Below are 25,657 nucleotides of genomic sequence, written 5' to 3'. Positions count from 1 at the left end.
AAGGGAGGGGGGAAAGAGACATCTCCACTCAAAGAACACAAGGGAATTAATAGCCCCGGAGGATCAGGATTCATTAAGACCCTTTCAAAGTTAGGAGATCAAGGAGGAGAGATGAAATCCCTTGGTCCAAATCTGCACCTCTCCATCAATCTTAAGGACACCACCTCCCCTTCTTTTTCCACTTCAGGGGAAGAAAATCTGAGTTCGATTTCTCGGGGCCATAAAAAGCAAAGCGGAGACGCGTTGGTCCACGAGAAAACAACTTAAAACCCGCAGTTGGGAAATACCTTTTATTATTAGGAACAACCGAAATGTCACCCAAGAATGTGTAAACTGGAGAACTCGAAAGATTGCACACTCTTGTGACAGATTTAGATTTCTTGGGGTTTTCTTTGAGGAAACGATCCATCTTTCTTTCTTTCTTTCTTTTTCTTTGTGAGTTTTGTTTTCCCGTGGTAAGCACACACGTGAACAGGGAAAGGGCCATATTTGGCGGGTGTGTGTGTGAAGGGCTCCTCAGTGTTCAAAATAAAATTTGGTGACAGAGAGGAGAAGTGCCTTTGGAGACGTGAACGTCCCTGAGCATCTGGGTTGGCCGTCTCTCTCTCTGTGAGGACATTTGCTTAGAAGCGAGGAGGTGCCAGACGAGCGCTGTGCCGACAATGCGCGGTTAAGAAGCAGAGTGTGGATTTATGGGGGAGTGACAGAAGCGCTTCTAGATGGAGAATGGGTGGGGGGCACTGGCCCAGTTCAGTGGACCCCGCTTGACACCTGCACATTTATCTGAAAACTATTTCAAATAAATCACAGAGCTTATCTGCCTCCATGGACTGTACCAGAAGAATCCAGGATCTGCCACTTGTGGTCACAACCACGGATCCGAGGCAAGGATACTCTTGATTTTTACATAGAAAATACCCCAGATCACATTCTGATTCAATCCTCTTGTTCACTCCATGGAGACCAATGTGCTCTGTGAGTTGATTGTTGTTGGGTGGTGGGTGTTGTTGTTCCATAAAAATAATATGAAATCAAGAGGATCCCTGGCTCTGATCCATGTTTTTGTGCCATGGCGGCAGCCAGGAGTGGTGAATCCATGCTTTTTATGGTTCAGGCCATGGAGGCAGATGTGATCTGTGATTTGATTGTAGTTTTGTGGGTGTCCTCTTTCAAAACCATATGAAATCATAAGGATCCCCTTTTGATTTCATGGATCCTTGCTTTACCCAGACCCCTTTCTCATGTATCTTGTGTTTTTTTTATTTTCTTTTGTTTAGCTGCACCTCCACCAGTGATACTGAGGGTCAGTTTATACATCCCATCAGAATTAAATGGCAAGGCTTTTTCCTGGACAATGCCACTTTAGGTTGCAGGGAGAGGTGCATGTTTGAAAGATCCCTCACATCACAATTGCCTTGCACATAAAATGAAACATGTTGGGAAGATGGAGTCAACCCACCCTTCTCCCTGACACAATTTTCTATGTAAGGTGAGTTCTTCCCCCACAAAAGAGAGGGATATTTAAACATACAGCATCCCCCAGCATGAAATGGAACAATCCAGGAAAAGCTGTACCAATAGATCTTGCTGTTTATAGAGGCACTAAATAATTGGTAAAACCAAGGGCCAAACACATCTTTCTGATGTGTATACCTGTAGGTTGACATTTCAAATCACATCCTTTTGTATTTCTAGATCAGCAGAATATAGTTTGCCCAAGATTTAATTGAGGCTTTTCAAATTTGGTACCATCAAATCTCAAGCTCTGCAACAAGAGAAATATGCCAGCAGAACATATTCACACTGTGGCTGGACTAAGGCCTCATCTACACCAAGCAGGATATAGCACTATGAAAGTGGTATGAAAGTGATATATAAAAGGCAGGAGCCACACTACTGCTTTATAGTGGTATTGAAGTGCACTGACAACTGTTGGGGCCCATTGACACAGACCATATACCGCTTTCATAGTGCTATATACTGTTTGGTGTGGCTGCTGCCTTTTATATACCGCTTTCATACTGCAGTATCCTGCTTGGTGTAGATGAGGCCTAAGTTGCAACTGATCTGTATCATTTATTCAAATTCATGTCTGATGCTAAAAGACATCTTAAAACACTTTTGGCTGCAGTCCTAAATTTATCTGGGAGTAAGCCTCACTGAACTCAATAAGATTTACTGTACTATTATGACTATGATCATGAACACATTCGCAAAGAAGTCAGTCTTGTTGAATTTGGTGGAATTTACTTCTGAGTAAAGATGCTTAGGATCCAGGCTGCAAATTGGTTACAGCATGGAGGGCATCTCATTCCGTGCTTTATGCAGTCAGTGTATTTTCTTGTGTTTTCTACAAGAAAGAACTGTACTGTGGTGCATCCATACTTGATTATTATATATTTGTTACTATTTGTTTTATTTTCATTTCTATCCAGTTCTTCTCCTGAGGAGCTTGGAGTAGCTTACATATAATTCCAGTCTGGGCCAATAAAGTGACAGGGGTGGACAAATTTGTTGGTTGATTTGGATAGGGTTGATTGGCAATTCTGGGTCTTTCCTGCAGGATTTGACCTCATTTAATTGTCTTTGTCATATAAGCTTCTGTTGGCAACATTATTTACCACTTTACAGGCATCCCTGCTATTGGTTGACTCTGGTCCTTGGCTTCCTTTTGTTCTGACTCAGTAAAATCCAGTGATCATCAGCTTTAATTCTGTGGTTTAATCCCTAATGCTATTCAAGCTTCCTTCTGACGTCACTTACATTTTACATGTGGTGGTTACCATAGATCTGTACCTCTCATTGGATTATCCAGTCTCTAGGCTATAATCTTAAAAACATAAGAAGAGCCATGCTAGATCAGACCAAGGGTCCATCTAGTCCAGCACTCTGTTCACACAGTGGCCAACCCACAAGCAACAGCACCTTCCCACCCATGTTCCCCAGCAACTAGTGTATGCAGGCTTACTGCCTCTGATGCTGGAGGTTGCACTTTGCCATCAGGACTAATAACCATTCATTCTCCTCCAGGAATTTATCCAACTCCCTTTTAAAGCCATCCAAATTGGTGGCCATCACCACATCTTGTGGTAGTGAATCCCATAGTTTAATTATGTGCTGTGTGAAGAAGTACTTCCTTTTATCTGTCCTGAAACTCCCACCAATCAGCTTCAAGCGATCACCATGGGTTCTAGTATTATGGGAGAGGGAGAAAAATGTCTCCCTGTCCATATTCTCCATACCATGCATGATTTTGTACATCTCTATCAGGTCTCCCCTTAGCCTCCTTTTTTCCAAGCTGTTGCCAGACTTACTAAGAGAAAATGGGGTTGTTGTTGTTGTTGTTGTTGTTGTTGTTACTTCTGTGTACACATAGCTTGGTGAGAAAGTGCATGTTTTGATACAAAAGGTCCCAGGTTTGGCCCCTAAACTCTCCTTCTAGGACTGGGAAAGAGAGCCACTCCTAGCCAATATAGATAGTACTGAGCTCGATAGACCAATGGCCTGCCTTGGAATAAGTCAGCTTCCCATGTTCCTGTGCCACATCCTTCAAGGTGATGAAGGATCTTCATCTAGTATGCATGTAGAAAGGATGTCTTCTAAGGCATATTGAGTAGTTGGTAGATTTCCCAGCCGCTGCTAGCATTAGGTCCAAACCAGTACTTTGTTATCCATGAAAGGACTGAGAAGGTGAAACAGGCAAGAGGATGACAACAGGAATGTCAAAGCTTATCTATACCAAGGCTTGTAGCCTGGTGGCATTATTGATGCAATTGTAAGAAGTAGTTTGACTGCAGAGAACTTCAGTCATAAGTATTGGTACAAATGGTTCAAAATGTGACTGCCTTGTTTCTGGTAGAAGCAAAGTGGTTGGAACATTTTACACCTGTATCAGATGGAGGGAAACTGTTATTACCTTATTTAGCTGTTACTTAGATCCAGGCCACATCCATCAGACATGTGGTGTCTTTTATCTCACCCATTCTCCTTGGCTGTCTATATCTCCTAGCTCCTCACCCTATTACAGTGAAGTGTGTACTATAGTGTTTCTGTTTTAATATCTACACAGGCTGACTCCTTATTCCTCTAAGAATGGGCATAAGCAGCAAACTGCATTTGTCATAATTTCCTGTTGTATGTCGATCTAAGTAGCCATTCAGCTGTGAACCTGCCTAGGTGTAATAACGGCTGGTTTCCTTGTTTCAGCTGTTAGCAAACACTCTTCAAATACTTAAAAGGTTGTCACACAGAGGAGGGCCAGGATCTCTTCTCAATCCTCCCAGGGTGCAGGACATGGAATCATGGGCTCAAGTTACAGGAAGTGAGATTCTGGCTGGACATCAGGAAAAACTTCCTGACTGTTAGAGCAGTACGACAATGGAATCAGTTACCCAGTGAGGTTGTGGGCTCTCCCACACTAGAGGCACTCAAGAGACAGCTGGACAGCCATCTGTCAGGTATGCTTTAAGGTGGATTCCTGCAATGAGCAAGGGGTTGCGCTCAGTGGCCTTATAGGCCCCTTCCAACTTTGCTATTCTATGATTCTATGACTGAATCACTGGCTTGCAGTTGTCCATTTTCACCACACCTCTGTTTTTTGGATGTTAGAGTTGACATGTGAAAACTGCATTCAAATTGCTCTCTCACATTGTAACTAAAGGGTCCCAGTCCCAATGCAGCCCTCTACTATCTAATTCTGGGGTAGGCAAAATGGGGCCAAATTTTCTTACCAGTAGCTAGGATCATTTCAAAGCAAATGGAGGGCCTCCAGCTGTTGCCATCTTTATTTCTTATGAACACCGCTGGGTCACACCTGGGCTCAGGCCCCCACCTCTGCCTTGTACACAGTTTTTTGGACATGTTACATGTTCTTTGTGACTAGCTACACTTCCTGCAGCAGCCATTTTGTGCTGGCGCACAGGACAGTTTCTCAAATTGAATAATAATAATAATAATAATAATAATAATAATAATAATAATAATAAATATGCCCATGGGTCCAAAAAGGTTCCCTACCTTGATCTAATTGAATGTGGCCATTTTGAATGATGAACTATACCTGATGGACATCATAGAGGTGCATCATAGAGGTGAATGAGTAGTGTGGGAATTTCTCCTTCTGCTCAGCCATTGGACTTTTAGTCCCATATCAGAAATTCAGTCTGCACATCACTCTCATATTTTCCTTAGCACTGTGGTTTTAACAAGAGCTGCACCAAATTTTAACAAGTGCTGCACCCACATTTTTTTCAACCATCTTCTTTCAATTTGCTAGGAAAGAAACTGCTTTCAGGGAAAAATTCAATGGTGAAGAAAATATTGGGAAAATTCTCATGGGTTGCATTCGGATTTCTTGTGTTTATCTTACTTAGGAGGTAGCCCAAGATAATGCACAAGTGACCTGTGTTGCATTGTACAGGACATTTTGATTCATCATCTCTCTGGCAACCTGTAGCCTCCTCAACTTCCCACACTTCAATTAATGAGGTAATTCCTCCCATAGGGCTTTTTCAGATCAGGAAGTGCAGGCAACCTGGGAGGTTGCAGAGCAATGGAGAGATGTGTAATAGAAAGAACACACACATACAGCACCCTCGGCCACCTTGCAATGATGAGGTAAGCTCAAAAACAACACGAAAATATTTATACAATACCCTGAGAATGAAGCAAAACAATGAAAGCCTCTTTTGTGGGGGAAGAAAACTTCAGAAAATTGGAGGACAGATTTTGGCACAGCATTACCTCCACCTCTTCCCTAGAGCTAGACTGCCCCTCTTCCCTCACACTTGCATTGTGGTAGATGCAAAATGGGCCCTGCCTGCCAACACAGTTGATGCTGTTGTAGTTGAGGCACTAATAATAAGCTGTGCTGCCAGTGGTGAGCACTACCTGAGATAAATTGTTGAGAATTTCCCCATGAGAAATTTGGTGAAATTATGCCCCCTCCCCATTTCTCTGCCCACAAATAGGGTGGAGAATTTTGAGAATCCATTTGTGTACAGCTCTGGCTATAATAGCCACTTGATCAATTAAAAAAACCATCATCCACATTTTGGCTGCAATGTGAAAATCAACTCTAACTCAATTTTGAAATGTTGCCATGTTTAGCCAAAGGGTATCATTGTAATATTGGGACACAACTCCCTCCTTTAGGTTTCATTGGTTGAATGGGTTTGAGGCATGTTCTCAATTCTATGACACAAACACTAGGGGTGTGCACGGACCCCCCAATCTGCTTCGTGGCCCGATCCTCTTCGCGCCGCTCCGCCCGTCTCCCGCTCCGCGGAGCGAGATCCGGCTTTGCCGCCATCGCTACATGGATGGCGGCAGCGGCAGTGGCGCAAAATAAGCCACCCCCGCCCCCTTACCTGCATCCATCACAGGCTTCAATTGAGGCCCCAGTTGAAGCCGGAAGAGGCCTCGGCCTTCACTTCCGCCTTCAACCGGGGCCTCAATTGAAGCCCGCAACGGAGGCAGGTAAGTGTCCCTCCTCCCTTACCTGGTGGCGCCGGCAACGCTAGATGAGTCCCCCTCCTCCCCACTTACCTGCAGACAAAGCTCCGGATTGAGGCGATCCTCTTCGCCTCGATCCGCAGCCCCCCTGACTCTCTTCGCCTCCGCCTTTTCCGGAGGCAAATTAGGCCGCCTCGCTCCTGCTTCTCCAAAATGAAGAGAAGCGGAGCACATCCCTAATAAACACCAGGCAGTTCCAACTCTTCTCCCAAGAAACCGGAAGTCAATAGACTTTTTTTGCCCTGACCTACCCCTTAAGTTTTAATTCCTCTTTCTGCAAACACCATTCTTTGCTGGCTCAAGGCCATGTGGCCTGAATGGGAAAGAGAGTTTTTGAGTGCTCCAAGGAGAGATGAGGAGGAGTGACTTGACAGAACTGAGTAAAGAAAAAATGTGGGCTGGATGTCAAGGAAAGTTTTTTAGTGAGATGGATGGAGTGTGGACGTTGCCTGAGGGAACAGCTAGAAATCAAATGGTTGGAATATTTAAAACAGCTCTGGAGAGCAAGAGCACACAGAGAACAATTGTGGTTGGGCGAAATAAGGAAGATTTGATGGGAGAGAGAGAGAGAACTCAAGTCTTTCATTTCCATTTTGCTTTCTTGAGTACAAGTACACAGTGTCCATTCCTTAGAGCTAGAGAGACAGAGTGAACAAAAACCTTTTGTGATCACTAGTTTAGTTCAACCAAACTGATGATCTTACCAGTATTCACAAATCAAACTGGTAAGCTTACCAGTATACTTTGGAGCAGGTGTATCAGTCAATGTTGACTGTTTTACTCTGTACAGCACCATGTACATTGATGGTGCTATATATAATAATAATAATAATAATAATAATAATAATAATAATAATAATGGGATTTCTGGGAAGTAAATGTTTTGAGGAATGTAGCTCACTGCAAGGGGGAAATATAAAACACTATTCTATTTTATAATTTTCTATTTTGTAAGCAGGAAGTGCAATCCTTTGTAGGTTTGCTTGTAGGTCTACTCTGTAGGTTCCATTGAGTTTAACAGGACTGACTCCCAGGTTTAGGATTGCAGCCTGTCCCCTTGAAGATGGGACTTGCTTACAAGTACATGTGTGTAGGATCAAACTGCCATGCTGCTCTTCCTATTTATTTATTATTACATTCATATGGGGTGGCCATATGAAAAGGAGGTCAGGACTCCTGTATCTTTACTTTAACAGTTGTGTGGAAAAGGGAATTTCAGCAGGTGTAATTTGTATGCATGTAGCACCTGATGAAATTCCCTCTTCATCCCAACAGTTAAGACTGCCCTGTTTTGTATCTGGTCACACTAGGCAGGTCTCCTGCAGCTTTAACTGTTGTAATGAAGAGGGAATTTCATCAAGTGCTGCAGGTATAAAAATGACACCTGCTTAAATTCCCTTTTCTACTCAACTGTTAAAGATACAGGAGCCCTGTCCTCCTTTCCATATGGTCACCCTATATCCGAACTTTTTTGCTCTTGCAAGGAACCCAAGGAGGCTTACATGGTCTTCCTCTCTAAATAATCCTCCCAACAACCTTGTGAGGAAGGATAAGCTAAGAGTCTGTGACTGGCCCAAAGTCACCCAGTGAGCTTCATGGCCAAGTGGGGACTAGAACCCGATCTCCCAAGTCCCAGTCCAGCACTCTAACCCTTTCACCACACTGCCTTTCTATGCATACTGACTTAGAACTACATCTCGTTGAATTCTGTGGGACTTACTTCTGAGTACATATGCATAGGATCAAGCTGGTGTTCCAATGGCGTGGGGCCAGGGGAACCCCAGAGAGCTGGAATGGGACCTCAAGAGGGCCCCAATTTGACCTCCAAGCCTGAGGTTTTGTCCTAAGAGTACATTGAAAACTTATCTCATTTCCTACTTATTAACCATACCTAGTCATATGTTCATTAAATACGAATACATTGGGCCTGTTCAGACAACACACTAAGCCATGGTTAGGTTGTTGGCCCCTTTGTAGAAAATGATTAGTGAGCATGTTTAAACCATGGTTGTGTAGCCACCATGGCTAGGAATCATTCACACGACACACTATGCCATAATGTTTAGCTCAAAACGCTTAACCACTGTGGCTTAGCATGTCATCTGAACAGGATGAATATATTCAGTCGTATACTACACCAAAAATGGTTTTGCACCGTGTTTAGCAACCTTTACCAGCCTGTCTTCCTTGGCTTTGGAATTTGCCGTTGGCAACCAAATGCACATGGTTTCATCCCTTAGGTATGCCCAAGTTTAAAGGCTCCGCAGCCAGCAACCTCCTGCCTAGCACATTTCCGAGATAATTACAGATTAGAACAGGCTAATTTTTATTTTTGCAAAGCTGTCGGAGATCTCTGTTTGTTATTATTGTCTCCTAGGTTGCCATTCGCATAAATACATATGTAAAGCCCTTTGATCTGCAGGCATAATGACATAGATTTATCAAATGTTTGCCTTTTTCTGTCTCTTTAGGAAAAAAGAAAGAAAAAGCTTGATTTATAGAGTGCAATCCCTGCCGCCCTTCCTCTCTTGAAATATGAAGTGTTCATGAATAGCTAAGGTAATATTTAATATCCTCCCAAGAAGCCTTTGCACTTCCTAACAAATGAACTACAACCTAACCAAATGGCTCACATCTGTCTTGGCTCCTCTCTTTTTAACCAAACAAATTAGCATGACAATACCTGGGAGACACAACATACAAAGTCCCCTTTCTAGATGACAGAACACAGACAATTATTAGCAAGGGGCAAAACAGGACTGAAAGGCTCCGGCCTGACTCGAGCAGATGTTTTCACATCTCCTGCCGTGCCCCTGAATGAGCCGGACCCCAGCGGACACACTGCCGTGGTCTTTTGAAGTGGCCCAGGGAATCCATTCACTGCCCTGTTCTGAATGAAAACTTGCTGGCTTCAGTGTTTCATTTCTAATCTCTCCCTGCAAGGCTAGCATTTTTCTGTGGAAGTGTCTTTAAACAACAACAACAACAACAACAACAACATTATTTCTCCCTCCCCTTTGGAATTTTTTTTTATCTCCATCTTTCAAACAAAATCTTTCTTCTTGCCCTTACTGGGTGGCAAGAAGAAAACCTGGCTCTCTGCAAAGGGCTCTTGGTTTAAAAGCCAGTATCCTTCCCCCTGTGGGTTCTATAAACCATAGCATGCCAGCACATAAGACTACAGGGCTGACTTTACCTTGCCTCCCCTTAAAAACCTCCAGGCATTGAGGTTTCACAACTTTCCTGGGCAACTTATTCTATTGCCCACTTTTCAGAGTTATAGAGTGTTTTTTTTTCAGGGATCTACCTTACAGCTGCACGGATGAAATTTTAACTCTGTGCTCCCCGTTCCTTTCTGTGGTAGTCTATGTCTCCTTGTTTCACTGGGTGTAAAATCTCTGTCTCGACTGTGCCCTTTCAGACTGCAGGTGGGGGGACATGATAGGATGCTCTGCCTTTAACAAAGGAGAAGAAATGATTCCTACACATGGAAAGCTAGCATGTCAGGGGGAGGATATTCTAGGACCCCCTTCCCTGACATCTAGTTCTTTACATGCAGGATTTTAACATACATGCACACATATTTATTTATTCCAGTTTTATACTGCTGTCTAGCCAAGGCTCTCTGGGCAGTTCACAATTAAAACAATAAAATACAGCAAATCGAAACATAATATAAAGCTTTAAACGTTTAAAAATACCATATACAACCAAAATAAAACCAGCAGCAGTTACAGCCTGAGTGAAAAGATGTGTTTTCAGGAGGCATTTAAAAGAGTGTTGCATTTTCTGCCTCCCAAACTACACGAGGGAGGGCTTTCCAGATGGTGGGTGCCACCATTTATTTATTGGCATGGATGAGCACCCAGCCCTGTTACCTGCCTTTAACTGCATCAGACCAATGGCCTATCTAGCTCAGTATTGTGTACCTCACTGACTGGCAGTGGCTCTCTGAGGTTTCCGACAGGAGTCTTTCCTAGCCTGACCTGGAAAAGCCAAGGATTGAACCTGGGACCTTCTGCATGCAAAGCAGGAACCCTACCCCTGAGCGCCAGCCTTTCTCCAGAGACAAAGACATGCATCGACCACACCATGAACCTGGGTCATAAGATTGGCAACCATGCATGATGTCACTACAACCCTGGCACAGCTGTGTGACTGTGAATCCCACCTGCCATCTGAAGTGGGACGACCGAGGCACAGGTTTACCACTTGAGTGAAAACTAGGCCTTGAGTGACTGGCTCCCCTTTGTTACCACCATCTTCTGTACGGAGAGCAGAGGTGCAGAACCTCAGGCCCAGGGGCCAAATTCAGCTTTCCAGGGAGCCCAGTCAGGCTCTCTGGGGTTTCCCTCCCCTCAACCACCAGTCATTGGGTGGTTTCCTGGCTTTTATGCATTTCTCCGCATTCTCAAAAGTTGAAATGCCTCTCCTAAGGCTTCGTTACTGGCAGGAAGAGCTTTATGCTAAAATATGATGGCATTTTGGGATTTGTTTTGGGGCTCTGCCCCTTTTGCCTTCAGCCACCCCCACCATGGGAATGCAGCCCCCAAAATCTCCTCCACAATGGAATTTGGCCCCCAGGCTGAAAGAGTTCCTGAGTTCCCGCTGGAGAGCCATCCTCATTTCTCTTCCTTCTTTCCTCTAGGCTAATCATTGCCAAGTTTCCTCAGTTTTTCCTTCGGTGTCATGCATTCCAAAATGTCAGCCTTGTTGCTCTCCTCACAATCCCTTTTCAGTTTAATTTAATCCTTCTTTAAATGTGGTGACCACAACTGGACATAATATTGCACTTGAGATCTAATCAGTGCCAAATAAAACAGCACTATTACCCCCTCCTGTCTGGCAGGCAAGGATGCTGTTAATGCGACTTAGTGGTGTCTGTTGTACTGTAAGAAACACTACTTTGCTGGCTCAGCTTCACATATATTCTGTGACTTCTAATTCCTTCTCGGTAATGTTAGAGCCCAGACAATTGTCTCCCCAGTTTGGTAATTATACATTTGATATTTCTTTCCAATGTGTCATGCTTAATACTTTTCTTTGTCGGGTTTCATTTTATTATTTCCCACTATAATACACTCCCAAGCTAACTTAAATAAATCCAGATCACTTTGTTTGATCTCCTCTTGTAACGGTTTCCCCCTACTTTAATGCAATCTGGCCTTCTACTTGGAAGAAACAGGGGCTTGTCTTGCATCCTGTTTCATGACCTGTTTAGTTCTTCTGTAATCTCTTTTTTAAACAACAACAACAAGAAGAAAATAAAACTCAATAAAATCTTCCTAGCCCCCTCCCAAACCATAAAAAGCAAGTGCTGAATAGCTCTGGCTAAGTAGTCATATTAATGACTCCCCCAAAAAACAGGCAAAAAAAAAAAATGACTTGAGCCACAGGCTTACCTACTTGATATATCCTTCAAATGAATTATAGGGATTTGTTCTTGGCAATCAAATCCAACATGTTTATATCAGAATAAACTGGCTAGTCTTGAAGATGCTACAAGACTGTTGTTTTTGCTCCAATAGATTCACATGGCAACTATGTTACAACAGGATGTGATGTTCAGGTGATGTGCTCATTAAGATGTTGTGTGTGCGCAAAAAAAGTATGTGTTTTTGTGGTTACTAGGGTAAGATACACATTTATTGTACCTCCATCCCTGACCTTTCTTTATTTAGATTTCTCTCTCTCTCTTTAAGATGGGGATATGGAAGAGGGTTACATGCTCTCAATAGAACCTAGGTAGCAGCCTTGAACTGACCCACATCACTGGTCCCTTTAGCTCAATATTGTCTGCAATGACTGGTTGTCACTCTCCAGGGTCTCAGACAGGAGTCTTTCCCAGGCATATTTGGAGCTGCCAGGGGCTGAACATGGGACTTTCTTCATGCCATGGCTGTGCTCTACCATGGAGTCATGTCTCTTGCTTCTAAATTACATTCATATACTGTCACCAGCACTTGATGTTAAACATGTCTGCTGTAGTTAGAGAGGGCAAAAGTGGAGCTTTTGCTTTTGTCTGATGGTTCTTCTGGATAATTTATGGACCACATGACAATATATGGGTGAAACAAGGGCCCGCCTCTCTCACACAAGGTGGAATGGAGTGCCTCTGTTCTCATTGGCCACCTCAGGACTTCATGGCAATGCAGATACAATGGGCATGAGCGGCTAGATCATCCCAATCCTGAAAAGCTCCTTATATAAAAGAGAGAGTAGCAGATTGTTTCAGCATCACTTCATATGCTGAATAAACCCATCAGAGTAATGGGCGCTTCCTGCTCCTAAATTATCTCTGGGATGACATGTAGGAACCCTTTGAACTTGGTCAAGGCTGAAAATGGGTTTCATGGATTATTCAAGGAGTCCAAATGCCATGCTGACTTCTCAGTTCTCCAACATGATTGTGCATAGTAGGCTCCAGCAGAGACAGGAATGAATTAAGATCTCAGATGTGATCACAACTAGCCACTTGGATTTATTCTTGTTCTTTTAAATGGATGATTTGTTTTATGGAGAATTTCACTGCAAAATGCTCTGTTTCCAACTCAGATACACCAAATCAGGTGCTTAGAAATAGAAAGCCAAAAAGGAGGGCACTAAAAAACTTTGTTGTGTATTCTTCAGACCATATGAAAACACCCCAAAACATCCAGGACAGTTTGAGCATCTCTGGGCTATGATATTAATGACCACAGAACTTCAAATTGATCATTTATTTATTTATTGGTAAAATGGATCAATTATTCTCCTCTTTTCCTAATTGCGTGATCAGAGGCCTACCCCCCCCCCACATCCAAAGGAAAACAGAAAAAGGCATTTAATATAAATATATGTAGATGGAAAGCTGTCCATCAAATGGCATTGATTCAGAGTTGAGCTGTGTGTGTAAGACCCAATCAGGTGGCAGAAAGACTGGTTTAAGTCGTTTACTAAACAAAAGGTTAGGGACACAATTGTCTGTCACCCCACCTGCTCAGTTCAGGGTCAGAGAAATCACTCTGGATTAGAGGGGATGCCTGAGACAAGATGCAACAATACTCATATGCTGGTTCATTCATATATAGGAGAACCGTTGTAGTGTCAGGACAACAGGGCTCACTTGTCTTTTGGGTTGGAGGTAGATAAGAGAAGGTAAACATCCAAACTCAGGAAAGTGGTTGCTGCTGCAAGAGGCGATGGGCTGGATCCAGGATCTGCCTTTTATGTATGGAATTACTCTACTCAAGGAAGAATGCCCTGCTTTTCCAATAACAACATTCCACTGATTTGTTGCACAACTGTGCCAAAGAATGGCACAGAAGGGAAGCTTAGGGCTTTGTCCACAGAAAAGACACAATGTGGTGGACAATAATAGTCCGAAGAGTGGGATATGTATGTATGTATGTATGTAACTTAGAACCTACAAGTAGACAAGATCCTGACCTAAGATAGGCCGCTCTGGTAGTGCTACCACTATTTTAAAAACAAGTTTGCAAAAGAAAAGAAAATGAGAGATCATGTGTGTGTGCATGTGCGTATGTGCATGGGTAGGGGGATGTTGTCTAAATGAAAGAGAGGACAGAATGCCAAAAAGAGGGAAATTCAGCAGGAGCAGCTCACCTATGCCTGACAAGGTGCACCTGCAAAATCTCTTTGGTACTATTAAGTTTTTCCCCATTTGGTGACTCAAGTCTTAAAAGGAAGGAGAAAGATGGCAATTTTTAGGTACTTCTCATGTTGCAAATTGGAGGTGTGGGCAGACCTCTGTATCCAAAGGCATTGAGAACTACCAATTCTGGATGAGAGGTTAAATCATGGTTGGAAATTGGGCATCCTCGGATGGAATACAATGAGCATTCCCGAGAGAAAGACGCTTCCTAGTTGTTTCCTCCAGATCCAAATTCCCAAATTTACAGCCATGTATGGACAGTGTTGGGATGGGAATGTGTTCCTAGAACGATGACAAACTGATTATTGTTAGTTAACCCTCCTATTCCAGTGCATTCAAGTGAAGATGCACATGAAGAATCAGAGAGAGGCTACTTGTCCAGACTGTGAGCTATTAAGATATTACATGGATCTTAAAGGTCATCTCTGTATAATCAATAGGAGGATCTTGCATCACAATAATCAAACCCAAAAGCAGTATAAGTGTCCCAAATAAAATAATTTAATCTGAAAACATTCAGGTGCATTCACCGGACACAAAAGATTCACCTCTAAACAGATCAATGTAACCCTTCATACCCTGCATAATTGAAATATATTATTTGAAATGAGAGCTTCTGAAGTCATAGCTATCACAAATACAACATCTTTTCCCCCCACATGATCTCAGCTCATGGATTCTGGTTGCTTTTCATTTTCATAGAACGATTTCTTGCATGTTAGCATGAGCAAAAGGAGCAACGGCAAATGCCAAAGGCTGCAAAAAAACAACTTCCGGGAGCTGCCACGGTCTGCGTCTCTGTAGAAACGAAAGCCCAGGTAGGAAATGTACAGGTTGATAGGAAGAGAAATTAGGGGGAAAGTCCATGTGGTGACATCAAGGACAGGAGCCAGGGATGAAAGTCCAATTAAGGCGAAGCAATGGCGGAGAGCCACCCGCCTGCACATTGCTGGGTGAGTGACAGACATCATGCAGTAGCCACCTCGGGAGTAATCTTCACGGAGGCCCCAGCTCAGTGCATTGAAATGAGGAAATTGCCAGGAGTAGAGAATACCTCCCAGAAGCAACGCTCCTGCAAAAGATGAAAAATTAAGGCATTAGAGTGTTCACTAGGACCACTGAAATGGAAATTCAGATCACTTGGCCAAGGTTTCTGCTTGTTCATTTTGTACGCCCAGTAAATCACTTGCAGGTGGAGAATTCTCATTAATATAATCAGCTTGCCCCAAGGCAGTGAAAGGTATACATGATGGAGCTGCAAGGAACTGTTTACTTCCTTCTCCAAAGACATGGAAGTTACTAAATATCAGTTTGTTTGTGCCATACAGGATGCAAAATCTTGTGACAGATTGCTATGCATTTCATCTTTGAAGTTTTTCTCCTAGCAGTCAGTTTTGGAATAAGGAAATCTGTAGGTAGCATGTGAAGAAGGTGTCCAGTGGCTGCAGGGGCATTAATGTCCTCCTTGTTCAATCCCTTTGCTTCTAGTCCATCTCTGACAAGCTTTACACAATGCAACTGAATCCCAGTCCTTATCTACAATTTGTTTTGTATTTGGAATTTTCAGAATTCCACTCACACAATCCTATACTTGCTGAAAGGAAGAACCCCTGGCTTCCAGAGGGGACTGGTGCCTGAGGTCTCATCCAGAGTAAATTAAAGTATGGATGACTACTTTGGGACAGGGTCCCAGACAGGACCAATGAACTTTGATTTCTTCATCATCAATCCTACATGCTACGCAGAAGACAGGGCCGGCGCTAGGACTAGGCGAGTCAGACGTTTGCCTAGAGCGCCAGCCCTGAGAGGGCACGCAAAGGCTCCTGCTCGCGGGCAGAGTGAAGGGGAAGCAGGGCGGAGGCGCCCCCGCCCACCCGGGCTGCCGCCTTCCCCAGCTCTGCTGCTGCTGCCTCTAACACCCAAGGCTCCTGCCACGCCCCCTCCCCTCCCCTTCTCCGGGGGAGCAACTGCTGGTTGGGACTCCTGCCTGCAGCGGGGGGGGGGGGGGAGGGGGGTTGTGTGGGCAGGACCCAGCAGACCAACAGCAGAAGCACCAGCACCATCGCAGCAAGGAGGTAAACAATGTGGTGTGTCCTTCTTCTCCAGCTGCTGCATGCACATGGCTGCCAGGCCTGCTCTCCTGCCTGGGAGTCCAGCAGCCCAGCCAGCCATTCTCCTCCCCAACTATCTTCAGCTGCATGGTGAACGTGGCTTGAACTCCCCAGGCCTGACCAGCAACCCAGGGCTCCTGGCCTTCACCATCCCTCAGCCACATAATCAAGCAGCTTGATTTTGGGGCTTGCCCGGGCCTGCTCCAGCACAGCCCTTGTTCAATGGGTTTATTTGTTTCCATTCCCCCAATGCATGCTTTTCCTGGGAGTAAGCCCCATTGAGGGGGTTGGGGTTACTTCCGAGTAGGCGCACAAAAGCCAGCTGGGGTCCTGTGCACACTACTGACCATGGAAATGCTTCACGCAGAGGATCTGGGTCTCTCCTGGGCTACTTATAGAGAGGGCTGGGGGGGAAATCGAGGGAAGCTGTGAGGAGGTGAGGCTGAGTGAATCAGTCTTCTTCTGGGGAAGGGGTGAGTGATTCCAGCCCAGAAAGCCAAAATTGAAATTTGTGGCAGTCTCCTCCTCCTGGGTCTGGCAGGATATTTTGGGCTTCTGAATTCTCTACTTTTCCCCCCTTTTAGGACTTAAACCTATGCATGTTCAGACAGAAAAAAGCCTTACAACCCAGTGTTCCCCCCTTTCTGAACATGCATAGCATTGCACCCTTAGAAATGTTAATGTTGTTGTTGTTGTTGTTGTTGTTGTTGTTGTTGTTATTATTATTAAAAATAATAATATATTTAAAATGGCATTTTAGCTTTTGTTCCAATGCTTGTAAGCCTCTTATCAAACATGAGTTATGGGGCAGACTTAAAATATAAGAAAGAAATAGCCCTAAAATGCAATTGAAGAGACCTTTTAAAATTAAACTGTGTTAAGCAGCCACTAAGGAAAAGATTCACTTTTTAAAACAAGAACTTTAATTATGGAGGATCTCTAGGCACTCTGGAAAAATTTCATTGACCGCTGTTTGAGATGGTAAATTGAAAAGAAAAGCTGCCAAGTGTGAAAAGTTTATTAAGTTTCCTTCCCTCATGCAGCCAGTAGTATTATGTCATTGCTCTGACAAACAAACAAGCAAGGGATAAATTGTATACTGCCCAAGGCTGTAGTATTCAAATACTACTGATTAATCATATTGACTTCAAAATTATATTTTCTAACAGTGCAATCCTAAACCTGTTTTGTCAGAAGTCAGTCCCATTGAGCTCAATGGGGCTTACTCCCTACTAAGTCTATTTAGGAGCACAGCCTTAAGACTTGTTTTAATTGCCCTTATCCACCCCTGCATTGCCAAACTGCTAGATTATACGCAAAATGAAAACATATATGATCTCACTACAGGACAAAGAGGCAGACTGCTAGAAGAACATTGTACTCTGCTCTTTTTCTTAAGAGGGAGTTTAAACTTCACTCCCCTAACAGCTTTCGTTAAGTTTTTGTTCCACTTTCTCTTCATATTCTTATGAATAAATTGCTGGAGAAGGCTATCAATGGCTACAACCCTGATGATTACATGCTACCTCCAGTATCAGAGGCAGTAAACCTATATACACCAGTTGCTGGGGAACATGGGTGGGAGGGTGCTGTTGCACCATGTCCTGCTTTGTTGGTTCCTGACCACAGCTGGTTGGTCACTGTGTGAACAAAGTACTGGACTAGATGGACCCTCGGTCTGATCCAGCAAGGCTCTTCTCATGTTCTTAGGCATAATTCTATTTGGACCATTTTTACCCTACATGCGTAACATAATAAAAGGAAAACAGAATAGTTCTTGAACAGCTGAATCGACTGAAGTTGGCAATTTGTGTGTGTGTGTGTGCAAGTAGCTCGCCTTGCCTAGGGCGCAAAATAGTCTGGCACCAGCCCTGAGAAGACCATGAGCAAAATCCTCATTAATTATTCATATAATGATTTAGTAGAAATATAATCAAGTCCTTAAACTCTACCATAAGAATCTCTTTCCCCATCTCATTTCCTCCTTTGGTTTTCTTACTCAACACCCTTTTTGTTTCCTTCTTTTTAAAATAATAATAATAATAATAATAATAATAATAATAATAATAATGCTTAATACAAAATACTCCCACGCGGTCAAAATTAACTGTGATAATCTTTGCACAGAACCCCAGTCTGCATAGGACACACACACGATACAGACAAGTATTTATTTTATTTATTTATTTATTTATTAAGTAATGCTGATTTAGTAAAAATTAAGCACTGGATAAAAGTGTAATAAAGTTCACTCTACAAAAAGTTAGAGTAGATTTCAGACGCTCACCATTATGTTGATGTATTTCTGCCACAGGTTTACTAAGTAGAAGTACATGAAACTACTCCTGTGGTAGCCATACAGTTTAGGTCTACAAAAGGCTGATAGTGCTCATCAGTGTTAATAAGCAATTAGTCGCTCAATCCTGTACACTCCATATGTCTTAGCATTAAAAGAGAGAATAATAGGACCTAGTGATGCCCCATGAATGTCTGAGTTGAAAATGCAGAGTGAAAAATAGTTTCAGTACGTTAATACTGAGGATCTATTTATTCAATCTGTGAGTTGCCTATCCCTGAACACCCGCTAAAAGTTGACTTGAAAGCAACAATTAAAGGGGGAAAGGAAACCATAATAAGAGCTCAGAGATCCAGACAGTATAATTGTCATGAAAATTATGGAACATTTCCTCATAACTGCAGTCTCTAAGGGCCATTTTCAACATCTTATGCTACTAGGTTGGAACCTGTGCCACTGAAATTTAGCGCAGAAACCCATTAGCCTCTTCAGAGAGAGTTACTCTCTTTAATGTGGAACTTTTATAGGGGCATTACTGGTTTGCACAGATTGAGTTTCTGAATTGGTTTTCTTACAGTGGTGTTATGACTTTGTATGAATCAAAGCCTGCTCCATCCATAAAAGGATGGATGTTGGGAGAAGCAAGAATGCAAGATGCCTTAATGTTGGCTTAGCAATATTTCTCAGCTATCAAATCTTGTTGAAAACATTCAACATTTCAATTGAGATCGAGACTTCCAGTCACAGACCATCCAGCTGATCTTCCAAAAGAGACATAGGATGTTGGTTAACAAGGGAAAGGCCTTCTCACACATCATCTTGATCTAAGCATTTTTGGAGATAATGGAAAGTCACTGGATGGCAACACTCATAGCTTCATTTTTTGCTATGCAGTACAAATCTGACTTTTTATCATAACTCAATCATGAGAACCCCAACTTCCTATTTATTTTATAAATTTCTGTCTGAGGTAGCCACAATGCAGTCTTGCAGTGATACTGGGACAAACTCAGTCCTGGCACTGGCCTAACAGTAGCCACTGGTGGTGTGCAGTGACCTTATTCAGAGAGGGGCAGCTGGCAGTCCTTGTAGGGATGTAGAGCAACCTTGCAAACCCTCTATGAGTAGACATTTGCACTCATCTTTTAGAACATTAAAGGATGTTTGGAATTCAATGGTAATTGGAGCAGGGCAGGACGCCCCCATCTTACTTGCCATGTTTGGACGGTCATTCGGTAGCCGTGGTATAAATCCTTGTTTGTTCTTTTGTGGCTGAAACAATCTTTTAGGATGTGGCTTTTAAAAACAGTGTCAAATAAACTTTAGGAGATCAGAGATTATGTTTTAGTATATGCACTAAGAGCACAATGAAGTTATTTTCCACTCATGACTGCCTAAGGTAGATGTGAAAAAAAAAGTAATGTAGCATGATTTGTTCAACTGTGTTATCGTTCACAAACTCAGACGAAAGCCAAAGGCACTTTATGCTAAAAACCAAGCATAGAAAGCAAGGCTTATATAGTTGGGAGTTCCAAAACCGACTTGCTACCTCTTTCATTGTCTTGGCTTTTGGCTTCATATATGTATGACAGAGATGGCCAACCAGGCATGTAAAATAAACACAAAATGGTTAAAGTATCAGCTCCAAAACAGATGTTGAAGTCTTACTGCATTTCCTAAAGCTATTGTTTACTGCCTTGGCAACCCAAGAATGCTGTTTTGCTTAAAGCACAATTTTAGTAATTCTTCTGCCTTGAATAATATGAAGGAATTTTAAAATTATTTCCAGATTCTGGTAGCTGACTGACACTAGGGGGAGGCGGGGGAAAGAAGCATCAGCTTCTTGTCTCTCTAGGAAACAAATTACATATTTAAGTTTATATAAGAAGTTGTAGGAATGTTGAAGTCTAAGTTTACCCATTAATGGCCTGTATTTAGAACTGTGTGTGGTTGTTTTCCTCTACCTTGTTATGGTAACAAACCAGCTCCTCTTAGGTAAAAAGATGTTAAAACAAATTACTCCCCTTTAATCCAGATGAGGGAGATTAGAGCTGGAAAACCAGAGTAAATCCAGCTGCACCCATTTGCCGTTGAATAAACACTACTGGCGGTGTATAGCTGTAGCTGTTCCATGTCCAACCTGGAAAATGAGATGAAGTATAACTGAACCTTATCTTTGCTTAAAGAATTCTGTTTCCATCATCTGAATGTGCTCATCAGCAAAAGTTGATCCAGCAGAAACGCACTACCTGCCCACACTGAATTAAGGGTTTAGCTGTAATGGGTGGAGAAATGTTAACATCTACAAATTATGTGGTTAAAAGTCCAATTTCAGCTCTGCTTTTTATAATGCAAGACTGAATCTCTCTATATGTCAAAATGTATTTTACATAACTCATTATGTTGTGATGGGATACTGCAGTATAAGGACAGATAAACTGATTTAAAAAAGTAAATTAAAACCAAATGTTAAAATTAAAATAAAACGTTAAAATATAAATCATTGATTTGAATGTAATACAAGCATTCAAACCTACACAGGTCTTCTAAAACTGAATCTATGACCCTCAAACACACTGGACATGATCCAGTCAAGTTAAGTGCTTTTACGTCACGTTAATTCTACCAGGAGAGATTTAAGCACATGAAGGCAATCGAACTTTAAAGTACTCAACATTGGTTGGATTATTCATTGTGATTGATAGAGGTGAACATTTTTATTTATTTTTGAATTATATTTTTAATCTCCTCAATAATACAAATAAATAAGAGACTAAAATACAACCTAAAATGACTAACAATATAGAAATAAATAAAGATCTATAAGAACAGCCATAAAATGTAAAAACCACCCACACAGGTCTCTAAAATGCCTGGGAGAAAAAAACGGTCTTTGCCTGGCACCAAGAAGCTAACTCTGTAGGCACTAGGGAAGCCTACTTGAAGAGGGCATTCCATAAATGAGGTGCCACAACTGAGCAGGCCCTCTCCCTTGTAGCCAGCTGCCTAATTACCTTCAGCAGAAGGCACTTGGAGGAGGGTCTCCCAAAATGACGGACGGGTCTCAGATGAAGTGTTCTTCAGGTATTCTGGCCCCAAGCTGTTTAGCGCTTTCAGTGTCAACACCAGCACTTTGAATTGGCTCAGAAATGGACTGGAAGTCTGTGCAGCTCACAGAACACTGGCATCACATGATCATATCGAACAGTCCCAGTTAGTAGCCCAGCAGCTCCATTTTGATCTAACTTAAATTAGCTGCATGTACAATGCATTGCAGTAACCTTAGCAGGAGTTACAGAGAATGGATAACTGTCACCAGGCTAACTCTGTCCAGAAAGGCTTTCAGTTGGTATCTACCTAAGTAAGTAAAAGACACTCCTAGCATGAAGACAACCTTTCCTTCAAATGACAATGATGGATCCAGGAGCACCCCCAAGCTGTGCAACTGATCTTTCAAGGGGAATGCAACCCTCTCTAAAACAGGTTGAACACTGCTCCAATAGGCAGATAATCCACCTGCTAACAGTATCTCCATCTTGTCGGGATTGAGTTTCAGTTTATTGGCTCTCATCCAGTCTATAGCTCAGCTCAGGCACTGATTCAGGACATGGGTTAGATGAAAAGGAGTTCCTGGATACCCCCCCTCCCAGCGGTTTCATGTTGATAACCTGTGACATAATTGCCAAAGAACAGAGCGGTAACCCCCCAGCAGCACTTCCTGGGAATGGCCATCCAAGTAGGAATGGAACCACTATAAAACAGTGCTACAAACTTCCAACCCAGACAGACAATCCAGAAAGATACCACGGCCAACAGAATCAAAAGCTGCTGAGAGGTCTAAGAGACTATCAGGATTGCATCCCCCCGCCACCAACGAAGGCCACTCCAGAGGGTGATTATGGGAGTTTCTGTCCCAAAACTGGGGCTAAAGCCAGATTGAGGGAGATCTAGAAAGTCAGCTTCATCCAAGAATGTATGAGTTGATTGGCAACCACACACTCGATCACCTTGCCCAAGATGTTAGCAATCACCCTATAGTTGGCCTTCACTTCTGAGTCCAGGTTTAAGGAAGAGTGTCATGTGATCTGAGTGATCAAAGAGGTGAATGATTTTGGCAGCAGCAGTCTACATAGAGATGAGAGGGTGGAAGAGTGACTATAGAAGCCTAGAGGACAAGGCTGCAAGGCATGCAAGAGGATGGGTCCTTATTCACAATGTGGTACAGGGCAAGTTCAAACAACTTGCTTGCCGGATAATTCTGTAACACTCTTAGTTAACATGACTCTAACTGAAATTACTTTTAGTTCTTTTAATCTCACACATTGCCCTTTCTTAAGTCAACTCACCTTTCTTGCTACTACTCTGGTGCCCCCTACTGGCTACTTCGTAACACAGATTTGGGAGGTGGGATGAATTGGAGCAGCTGTGCCATATGGGTAGTTGAATATTCTTTCTTTGGAAGATGAAAGTGCTAAGAACTTAACACAGCTGTGTACAGTGTAGATGGCAATGAATTTATTGATGGGGCTTTGACTTTGATTGCATCAGTCCCTCAGGTGTCCCAATGGCAGAATCAGTATTGCTTTTGTGTCTGTGAAAGAAGGCAGGGGTGGGGGTGGGAATGGATGGGGGGAGGGGAAAGAATAATTGACTGACTTTTGTCTTATTAAATTTAAAACAGCTGCCTGCTAGCACTGCCCATCTGCCTCCATATTTACTACATGGAAGAACATGGTCCTCTGCCTTTGTGTGTCCCATGCTAGCATGTCAATGATGATATTTCCACCTTTCATCCAAATTGAGTATGAATTCAATTTGAATTCTCTTCAAATTGAAGCCTCTTGCATCATCACCATTTTGAAGAAGAAGAAGAAGAAGAAGAAGAGGAGGAGGAGGAGGAGGAGGAGTTGGAGGAGGAGGAGGAGGAGTCTCATGGCTTTGCGAAGGTCCATTTCAGCTCAAATCTCTATACATCTCTCAATAGCCAGGATAATTTGCTCCAGGCAAGGAGGATTTGGCCTTTTCTCCAAAACCATTCAGTTATACATTTTGCCTACTGGCTGCTCAAAACATGATCTAGTTAATAAAAAAAAAATCATCTGAAGGAAACAGGAACAAAGTTCAGTGCCACTGATTCGGAACAAAGTGAGGTCTTCTCTTTACTACTCCCCTCCGGGCAGACAAGGGCCGTACAAATTAGGAAGGGCCATACCCAATTGTCTTTTACTCTCCCCTTGCTGTTTTGTTGCTAAACCCATCCATCTGCCAAACGTCACTTGCTGATAAGAACTGCCCAGTTTAAAATCCCCGGTTGTAAATAGATGTTGGCTGACATAATTAATGTCTACCGCACGACCCAATTTGAATTACAAAGTCAAGGCAATTTGAAAATCAGCCTCTGCATGATTACCATTGGTACATACACAGGCAGTCTATAAATTCCATAGCCCCAGGAATTATTTAAATTTTCAGAAAATGAATGAAAATCAGGACAAGATGTCTTTCAGAAAAACAGAAGGCAGAAGTGGGGCATCTGAGATAAACTAAATAGTCTCTTGAGATAAACATTCTTGGGAGCAGTAATACCAATGGCTCCAGGCCATTGTGGGTTTCTAATCTCTGCTACATTTGTAAGGCTGTTATCTGCTCTGCCACCATCACCTACCCAGAGTAAATCCCCTTAAGTGATGAAGCATATTATGGCAAAGACCCCTGCTTGTCACTTCTAGCATAGCATACTGGGTGGTTTAGAATTGGATGCACTCTCATGGCATGGGCTTGCTATGCTCTATCTATATTCTCTAGAGTGCATTTCAGAAGTTGGGAGCTAGCCACCCTTTTGCAAGGATAACAGAATCTACTGCCTTCATAAAGAAATGAGGTAACAAGACATGTCTTGAGCTTTTTGACATTTTCCATTGATTCGCTATTTCCTCTCATGATATTTTTTTTTCCTTTTTGAAAGAGAAAAAGATATTAACTGGAATCAAATTGCTTGAAAATGTAACAGTACCAAATACTTGATTGTTCTGAATGCATTTAAGGCAACAAGTACTATACTACACTCAGAAGATGGTTGTGTAAGAGACACTTCTGAATTATTATAATTGGATGGAACTTGCACCTTTCGCTCTGTACCTGCATTCCTCTAAACCTGGTGATTTACAATAGCCTTCAAAATTCTGAACAGCCGAAAATAGCTTCCATTTGAAAGACACATTTCCAGAGAAATCCTGTTCTGTTTGACTAGAGAAACATATCCAATTTCACTGTTGCCAGGCTTAGATGAGAAAGAAATATGCCCATGGAACACCAGCAGGCTTAAGCAGAGGGGAAAGAAAATGTTATGACTTGCTAGAGCCATATATACAAGCGGCAAACCCTTGGAAAGGGAACTTCTCTGTACCTTCATTGGGACATGGACATCTAAGGCTTGGGAAGTGCTGAGAGATTCAGGCCTTAACATGGACCAGAAACTATACCTCAGTTGACTAACTTTAGCATAACAATGCTGCTATGATTTCTACTTAATTCCACTGATGACAAAAATGATGGCTCTGAGCTCCTTTGGCTTAGACCTGACCAATTTCGAACCACCGTTAATAGAAAAGATTCACATTTTGTTTCACAGGTCAGAACATCTGCTGTCTAAGAAAAAGTTTTAAGTTGTGGAAACACTCAGGACTGGGGCTGATCAAGTAAGCATGCTCCAGCTATACTCATGGCACTGGCTAAATGTCACCACCTCCACTCTGCCTGTGGAAGCAGGAGGTGGCCTTGATATTAAAACTTTGCCGAAAGGAAGAATGAAAAGGTTATTCACTCTGAATGAATTAACTTTAGCATAATAGTCCAGGAAGAAAAATGGACTGCTTATTTGAGGAAAAACCCTCTAATAAAAAGCAAAGCATCACAAGCACCAATGAAATCTTGGGCAGCCTTTCTATTCTTTCTCCCATGCTTTAGGCTCCTTGTTGCTTGTTCAATAGGGTAAGCTCTTCTTTTCTTTTTAACAAGGTGCAAATGTATTCCCAGACTTATACCTAAAGCCAAGTTACATCTGCTACTTAGTTATGAAACATT

At 42.6% G+C, this 25,657-nt stretch overlaps 1 protein-coding gene across 1 annotated transcript in view; it reads right to left on the bottom strand.

The window, feature by feature from the left end:
* Positions 1-14,646: 14,646 nt before the first annotated feature.
* Positions 14,647-25,657, bottom strand: part of LOC134394732 (protoheme IX farnesyltransferase, mitochondrial) — a 128,855-nt gene continuing 117,844 nt past the window's right edge. Inside the window, 1 exon segment of the mRNA XM_063120416.1 lies at positions 14,647-15,239. Coding sequence (XP_062976486.1) covers positions 14,833-15,239 — 407 coding nt within the window. The 3' untranslated portion in view covers positions 14,647-14,832.

Source organism: Elgaria multicarinata, chromosome 3 (genome assembly GCF_023053635.1).
Source record: "Elgaria multicarinata webbii isolate HBS135686 ecotype San Diego chromosome 3, rElgMul1.1.pri, whole genome shotgun sequence".
In the NCBI taxonomy this organism is placed as follows: Eukaryota; Metazoa; Chordata; class Lepidosauria; order Squamata; family Anguidae; genus Elgaria; species Elgaria multicarinata.
Note: the sequence above shows the minus strand (reverse complement) of the source record. Positions and strands in the feature narration are given on the sequence as shown.